Source organism: Apis dorsata, unplaced genomic scaffold (assembly GCF_000469605.1).
Source record: "Apis dorsata unplaced genomic scaffold, Apis dorsata 1.3 scaffold_193, whole genome shotgun sequence".
NCBI classification, from domain to species: domain Eukaryota; kingdom Metazoa; phylum Arthropoda; class Insecta; order Hymenoptera; family Apidae; genus Apis; species Apis dorsata.
In genome coordinates, this window is record NW_006263477.1 from 160,444 (window position 1) to 169,247 (window position 8,804).

Consider the following 8,804-nt stretch of genomic DNA (forward strand, 5'->3'; position numbering starts at 1 on the left):
GAAGAATTTAAAATAATTTTTAAATCGTTTGTCTCGTTTGAAGTCTTCTTTACTTCAGCTATAAGAATTTTAAACTGAAGAAGAATTTAAAATAATTTTTAAATCGTTTGTCTCGTTTGAAGTCTTCTTTACTTCAGCTATAAGAATTTTAAACTGAAATAAATATTTCTTTTTGTATGGTATTTATTGCATAAGATAATTTTGTATTTTTTACTATAATTATCATAGCATGAATAATGCATAATAAATATATAGATACATTGTTGTACATATAGATACATTGTACATATTAGATAACATTACATGATGTAATTATATTGCATGATTAATGATGAAATTCAATTAATAACTAGATATTATTTTTAACATTCTGACCTTAATAAAACCAATAATATTTTTAAAAGAAAATTTCATTTATTTCTTAATAATTTTTAAATATGAATTTTTTAATAAAACTATTTCATTTTACATAAATTTAATAAAATTATTTTTATAAAAATTACTTTTTTTCTATTTAATTTGTAAAATATATATTTTATCGAATTCAAAAGATTACTAAAAAATATTAGATTTGTAATTTTGAAATTTGATTTTAAACAAAGAAGCGCGCGTAAATTCATGAAATATATAAATACTAGAGGAAATGTTTTAGTTATATTTTGACACACTAAGTCAGTAATACCATCCATGTTTTCTAATTATATTAAAATTTATAAAATTTAGTTTAATAAAATTATCTGTATTATATATTGTATTATATATATGATAATTAATGTATATGTATTATAATATATATGTAATTAATATTAAATATATATATATAAAATAAGTTTTTACTTTTTATTTCATGTAATAATTGTAATTATTATTTTTACAAATGTTTAATAAACAATTAAATATTTACAATAATTTATGAAAAAATAAATTTTTAAAAATAATTATATTAACTTTAAAATTATTAAATTTTCTTTATTCAATGATGTTACAATCAAGTTTCCTATCATAAAATTATATAATATAAGATCAATAAGTTGAAAAGGTTTCGTCAAAGATCAAGTTGATTGGAAAAGTTTTTAATCTCGTGATTGTAGTTTTTTTTAATCAAAGTTTTTTAATCTATAAATGTATATTATTTTGTTTATAAATAATATTGTTGCTATAAAAATGATAATGGAATATATAATAAATTAAAAAATTTGTGAATTCATTAATTGAGAAATATATATTTTTGTTCATATTCTAGTAAAAATGTCAAATACATGAATGATTAAGGAATCTTACAACCTTAATACTTCAATAACCTAAAATAAAAAAAATATTTTCTTTGCACGGTTTGTAAGTAACTGATTTTTTAATTTCTATAATTTTGTCAAAAATGATGTGTCACGTTAGACACGTATGTAAATAATTATAAATTCAAAAAAAAAAAAAAAAAAATACAAAAATCATTGAAAAATTAATTTAATAAAAAATGAGTTCTGTTTGGAAACGATTACAACGGGTAAACAAGAGAGCCGCAAAATTTCAATTTACTGTGTCATATCATGAAGTTACTTTACAAACGACAACAAAATGGTGAGTATTATGAATTTTTTTCAAAATATAATCAAAGTTTAATTTAATGTTTAATATAATTATTCGTAAGTCATTTCAAACAAATGTTAAATACATTTTATAACATGATATAAGATATTATATATATATATATATGTATAAAACTTTATTATATAAAATGCTATTTATGTATTATTTAAAATTTTATATATGTTCAAAAACTTATATAAAAAAAAAAATAGTATTTGTCATTTGTAAAATAAAGAATGACATTTTGTCATTGATTTGATACAAGTATATATATATATATATATATATCTATAAAATTTTTCATTCATATAAAATAACATAATAAAATATATTGTAAAAAATATAAAAATTTAAAATATGCATTTGTTATAAATTAGTATTTATATTTGATTATAAGATTAATAAAAAAATTATATAAAAGGAAAATTAATTCATTTATTTTTAAATATATAATACATATTATTAGTTATAATTTTATCTTATAAGATATTTATATACAATATATTGTAATATTATTATGAACGTAATATAGTGAATATAAATATTATTAGAAACTATTTTATGCTATATATAAAAGCTATTTTTTATTATATAGGAAGCCAAACAAACTAAGTGTTGTATGGACAAGACGTAGTAGAAGAGTTAGTTCAGAACCATTAGATTGGGAACCCAGTTTAAGTGATCCATTAAAAGGTGTCATTAGTTGGGCTGTTCCTGACAATCATACAGTTTCAGTAACTTTATTTAAAGATCCAAGAACCCATGAATTAGAAGATAAAGATTGGACATTTGTAATTGAAGATGTAAGGAAAAACAAATATAAACATTTATATTATAAATATTATTGTAGAAAATATAAATTAATATATTAATATATTAATTATTAATTATATATAACTAGGTTTCGTCTACTGGTAAAAGACGACATGTAGCTGCTACAAATATAAATATGAAAAAATATGCTACTTTAGAATCTAGTCAACAACAACTTAAATTGGATTTAAAACCTACATCAAAAAAAATTGTTAATGCTACATTAGAATGTACTTTATCTTGTGTCTTTTTAAGAGAAGGCAAAGCAACGTAAGAAAATATTTTTAAATATTTGGAACATATTACTAATCAAATTTAATACTTTTATTATAATTTTTAATCAGGGATGAAGATATGCAGAGTATGGCTAGCTTAATGTCAGTTAACAACAATAGTGATATTGCACCTTTAGATGATTTTGATAATGAAGATATACCAGAAGATGTTGAAGAAGTATCTGGAAAAAATCTTGATGAAATTTTAGATATCTCTGCTCAACTTGATCTAATGACAAGTAGTCTTACTGAAAGTGAATTACCTAGTACTCCAATAAGTGGTATGTTTAATAATTATATTCAAAAATTATATATATTTATTTTTAATATATATATATTTATTTATTTATTTACATATAATATATCAATACATATTCATAATCATATTGTATATTTCACAGTGGCAAGTTTATCAAAAGATGATATCACTCCTGTAAATGATAGCGATCATATCATCCGTGATGTTAGTTTGTCAGGCATTGGTGATTCCTTTAAAGAAAAACCTTTAAAGGATACTATTGCTGTTGAAAACAAGTATATTAAGAAATGTTTAGAAAAATTAATATTAATTATGCTAAAAAAAAATAAATTTAATATCTTTAATAAATATTTATTGCAGTAAAAATATTGAACATACATTGATAAGATTACCATTCAAACCATTAGAATTAAAAAAGAATGATGCCAATATTCCTAAATTAAAAGAAATTACTCCAGGTCAGGATTTATTAGAATGGTGTAAAGAAGTAACTAAAGATTATTCTGGAGTGAAAGTTACTAATCTTACAACATCTTGGAGAAATGGAATGGCATTTTGTGCAATCATACATCATTTTAGATCAGATCTTATGTATGTATAAAACATATTTAAAACTTTTAAGATATGATTCAAAAATTATATTATCATAATAATGATATTAAAAATGATTATTTTTTTTTCATAAATGTTTAAAATTAATCTAAAATATTTTATTTTTAAATATTTTTAACAGAAATAAAATGGTAAATATCTGATATAATAATTAAATGATAATTTGCAGAGACATTGATTCGTTATTGCCACATGATGTAAAGGGTAATTGTAAAAAAGCATTTGATGCTGGAGAAGCTCTTGGGATACCTAGAGTAATAGAACCAGCAGATATGGATATATTGACTGTACCTGATAAATTAGCTGTGATGACTTACTTGTATCAATTGAGAGCACATTTTACTGGTCATGAATTAGAAGTAATAGATTTATATTTTTTAAAAATATTTTATTTTTTTATGTTACGATTATTAAAAAAATTGGAAGGTATAATTATTTACATAGATATAGATAATTTATATAGATATATATAATGTTTGAGAGAATTGATAGAAAAAAGAATCATGTTTATCAATTTTTATATTTCTTTTGTAAGTTTCTAGAATTTCTTCTTAAATTTTTTACTTATTTTATCCATTAAAATTCAATATGAAGTATATTATAAAATTTTATCTATGTTATCTACATATTTTTTTTCGTTTAAATAAATTATATTATATAAAGTAAAAAAATAATATTATTTTATTTATATAATTGATATTATATAAATAAATTTAATTGATATATAATTAAAAGATTTGTAATTAAAAATTTAAAAATTTTTAACCAATTAAATTTAAAACAATTAAAATATGATTTATTTTATTGAATTTATTTTAAAATTAAAATATTAATATAAGAGATATAAGTACTCAAGATTTCGAATTCAGGTCAAATTGAGAATTTTTTTTGAAACCAGATTGAAAATAGATTTAGAATGTTTAAATGTATATAGTTTTGAATATTCAAAACTGAAATTAATTAGATCAAATTCTCAAAAATTTTTATAATATTGATATATGAATTTTAAATTGAATCAAGTAATAGAAATATGAAAAATTCTTATTTCTGATTTTAATTCTCATCAATCTATTATATATTAATTTTCCAAAAAAAAAAAAATCTTTTTTGAAATATAAATATTAAAAAAGTAAGAATTGAAAAATATGAAAAATACCATATATTCATTCGTTATTTTTTTATATTTTTTCGTAATTTTTTTATATTTCTGATTTTTAAATAAATATTTGAAAATTATAAATTGTAATTTTGATCCAAGCACAAATCTTATATTATTTATACAGCTCTATTTGATTAGTATTTTATATATATTATTTACTTCCTTTTAAGTATTTTAATGAATAATAATAAAAATGATGATTAATAATAATAATGAAGAATAATATATTTAAAATAGTTATTGTAATCAAATCTTATTATATTTAGAGTAATATAAATCCTATATTATTTTATATATAATACTTTAAAATACAAAACATACTATATAGATATTTTGTATATAAAAAAATTAAGAAATATAATATTTTTATTTTTATTGTTGATAGATTGATATACATAAACTTATTATTTTTTTTTAAATTCACAAGTTCTTACATATATAAATATNATTAAATATATATTTTAAATATGTAAAAATTGTAATTATTTAACAATTTCATTAAATCTTATATAATTACATATACAAAGAATAATATGTTTAATAGATAAAATCAATTTATATAACATGTAATATATTTTATATAATGTATTATTATGTAATGTGTTATTTATTATATCTTCAGGTACATCAAATAGGTAAAACAGCAGATGAATCATCTTATATGATTGGCAGATTTAATACTGACAATAATTCAGATGTAAGTGTGCAATTATTTGGTCAGGAAATAATTAATTTGCGCAAAAAAGATCAAATGGATCATAAAAATAATAAAAGTGATAATAACAGACGGTATGTTTATTATATTTTTAATTATTTTTAGAAAATAAAAATAATAATAAAGATACAATATTATATTTCTTTAGATCAAATCCATTTGATAATAAAAAAGAAGATGTTAACATTGATGCTTTAAAAAATAAATTACATTTAAGTTTGAACATAGAAAATCAGGATCATGATCAATGCAAAGATAAGTCACCATCAAGTGTTAAAGATGTTAAAGATATTATATTAGCTAGTTCAAAAAGTATTTTAGAGAAAGTATTATCACCAACAAAAGAAAAATATTTGTCTAGAGAAAAGGTACATAAATAGATTTTTATATAAATAATTTCTATGTTATAATATATATTTATAATATTTATAATATAATATTATAATATTATATTATGTTATAATATTTAAAATTATAATTTTAACAATTATAAATTATAAAATTATAAATTATTATTTCTTTCACTTAACAATAAAAAGTATATTGATTAAAATTTAATTACATACATAGAGTAAATCTCCACCAAGAATATCACAAACACAGCAACGTCCTATATTAATGACTCGTCGACAATTAACAGATCCTTTTGGATCTGATGAAGAAGAAGAAAATATTCAAATAATTGACGAAAAATGGTCTCAATCAATCTCAATTAATAAATCAGAAACGCCAGATGATAATGTCAGTATATTTAAAATATCTGTTTATATATATGTTATATTATATTGTATATTATATGTTATTTTGTATAATTGTTTATTGATTTTATATTATCTATTTTATGCATTGATATATACTGAATTATATTTTTTTTATATATACTATATTTTATATTTCGCATAATAATAAGTTTTATAGTTAAAGATAGAAATATAAAAATAATTAAAAATGAAAGTAATTTCATAAAGCTGTTTTATAAGATAGTTTCAGACTTTATAATTTTAAACGCTACCTAAAATTATTTAAAAGGTCGATATATTTAAAAATTTTAAAGATTAATTTTTTTTTAAATCACATGTGAGTTTATTTTATTTATAGGAAAATGAAAAATATAAAGAAAAAAATTAAAAATTAAAAAATAAGGAATTAGAATTTTGAGGTTTTTATCTGAATTTATATATTTGCATTTATTTAGAATTTTTTTGATCATGTTCAATAGAAAGATTCACATTTTTTTTATTTTATATCTGAATATATTTTATATATTTGTAGTGAATATAAAAAGAAAAAATAAATTTATATAAAAAGAAAGAATAAATTTATTATATTTAATTAATATAATAAACTAAAAAATTATTCACAGATATATATTGAAAATTTTATTTTATATGCTTTTCTATTACTTAAAGCTTTGTAAATATAACTATGATCTATATGAAAAAGATATATCATTTCATATAATAAAATGAAATAGATTAAAATCTTTGAAATCATTTAAAAGGAATCATTTACTTTGTCATATTTGAAATTATTTAACTTGTACTATAATATTTTTTTCTATCTTTAACCATTTTAAAAAATTATAATTTAATCATAATTTTATATAAAATTAATAAAATTAATAGTTAAAATTAAGGAAAAAATTATTTATACATATATATTTTGAGTGATAATATGATGCATTTTATTTATTACACAAAAAGTTATAATATTTGTTTTTATTTTTATAAATATAATTATAATTCTAAAATTCTAAAATTTTATAATATAATACAATTCTAAAATTTTATAATATAAAAGATTTGCAATGATTTATTTTCATCAAATGAAAGATATTAGAATAGTTTTATTCAATTGATGTTGAAATATGAAAAATATTTGGATAATAATATTTATTGATTAATATGAATATGCTGTTTATTTAATATATATAGTAATATATATTGTTTATTTATGCATTTATTGCATATTGTATATTTATACGTTTTTTTATTTTAAATACAAATTTTTTAAATACAATTTTTTTTATTTTAAATACAAATTTATCCATTTGTGTATGAATATATATACATCATATTAATGTTTTTAACATGAGATTTATAGTATATGTTTTTTTTGCTATTTAATTTTTAATTTTTAAATATTTTAACTTTTTTTGATAAAATTTTATTATTCTAATAATTATGATAACTTCAATAAATGCATCATTTTACAGGATTCAATCAATATAAGTGACAAAGGAAATCGTACTGAATATCAAACAATATCATCACAAGGAGAACAACGTTCTCAAAATGTAATTACTTTGTTCATATTTGTCAATTCTGTTTGTAGTATCTCAACTAATTTACTATTTTTCTTTTTTTTTTTTCTCTCCTTTCTTTTTTTATATTAGCCATTAGTCAGTCGACACGACGAATTAAGACAACGTGCCAGACAGCTATTAGAACAGGCTAGGAATCATACAAAGTCAACTGGTCTTATTTCTACTGCTGCTTGTCCTATTGAGGTTTTGTTTTTTTTTTTTTTTTTTTTTAGTGTTATAATTTTGTATAAAATAGTTATATACATTCTTTTATTCATTTATTTATCATATCTTTACATATATTCATTATTTATAATAGTTATTATTTATAATAAGATTGTGTTTGAATTAAAAAATATTTTATTTTATAATTTATAGATTTTAATTATTTTATAATTTATTAGAGTCAAAATGATGATGAAAGACAGCAACAATTGCGTGAAAGAGCAAGACGTTTAATAGCAGAAGTAAAAATGGGTGTAAACATTACTTCAAATCAAATTAATGATGACAATAATAGTGACAGACGTTCAATAGATGATCAAAATAATAGTCCAAGACGAAGTATTACACCATCTACTCCGGGTGATAAATTTAGTACAAAAGTTAGTGATTATTTTTTTATAAATTTTATATTTTTTAATATTATAATTTATATTTTGTATTTAAAAAAGTATAAAAATATGAATGAGAGATTATTAGATAAATATATAATAATAATAATGATGATATATTTTACTATCATTTTTTTATAATTTTTCTGATCAAATTATTTTATTATTGAATCTATGTTTATTCTTAATATTCTTAAATAGTCTTAAATATTCATAAATCATCACATAATTTAAATATAAAATAATAAATATATATTTATTGATAATTATTAAATTTTAAAAAACTTCTACATCATTAATATTTCTTTAATATTTGTTAATATTAATTTATGTAAATAATGATATATAGTTTTATTTTATTTATTTTATTCTGATTGATAATCTGTTATATTATGTTATAAAAAACATATAATATTAAAAAAAATTGTTTATTGTTTTTAAGAAATAGTATTAATTGTATATACTATA

At 18.0% G+C, this 8,804-nt stretch overlaps 1 protein-coding gene across 5 annotated transcripts in view; it reads left to right on the plus strand.

Moving 5' to 3' along the window:
* The first annotated feature begins 1,044 nt into the window (after positions 1 to 1,044).
* LOC102676280 (EH domain-binding protein 1) overlaps positions 1,045 to 8,804 on the plus strand; it is a 10,164-nt gene continuing 2,404 nt past the window's right edge. For 2 of the 5 annotated variants that reach the window (XR_421606.1, XM_031509910.1), the window contains exons 1-13: positions 1,045 to 1,575; positions 2,180 to 2,387; positions 2,486 to 2,667; positions 2,742 to 2,953; positions 3,074 to 3,206; positions 3,292 to 3,522; positions 3,713 to 3,902; positions 5,325 to 5,491; positions 5,566 to 5,785; positions 5,988 to 6,158; positions 7,633 to 7,713; positions 7,813 to 7,926; positions 8,127 to 8,327. Coding sequence is in view for 4 of the 5 variants with exons in the window: in XM_031509910.1 (XP_031365770.1) it covers positions 1,472 to 1,575; positions 2,180 to 2,387; positions 2,486 to 2,667; positions 2,742 to 2,953; positions 3,074 to 3,206; positions 3,292 to 3,522; positions 3,713 to 3,902; positions 5,325 to 5,491; positions 5,566 to 5,785; positions 5,988 to 6,158; positions 7,633 to 7,713; positions 7,813 to 7,926; positions 8,127 to 8,327 (2,214 nt within the window). In the remaining variant the exon portion in view is untranslated. The remainder of the gene's footprint in view (positions 1,576 to 2,179; positions 2,388 to 2,485; positions 2,668 to 2,741; positions 2,954 to 3,073; positions 3,207 to 3,291; positions 3,523 to 3,712; positions 3,903 to 5,324; positions 5,492 to 5,565; positions 5,786 to 5,987; positions 6,159 to 7,632; positions 7,714 to 7,812; positions 7,927 to 8,126; positions 8,328 to 8,804) is intronic. The other 3 variants (XM_031509911.1, XM_031509912.1, XM_031509913.1) reach the window with 3 other exon arrangements.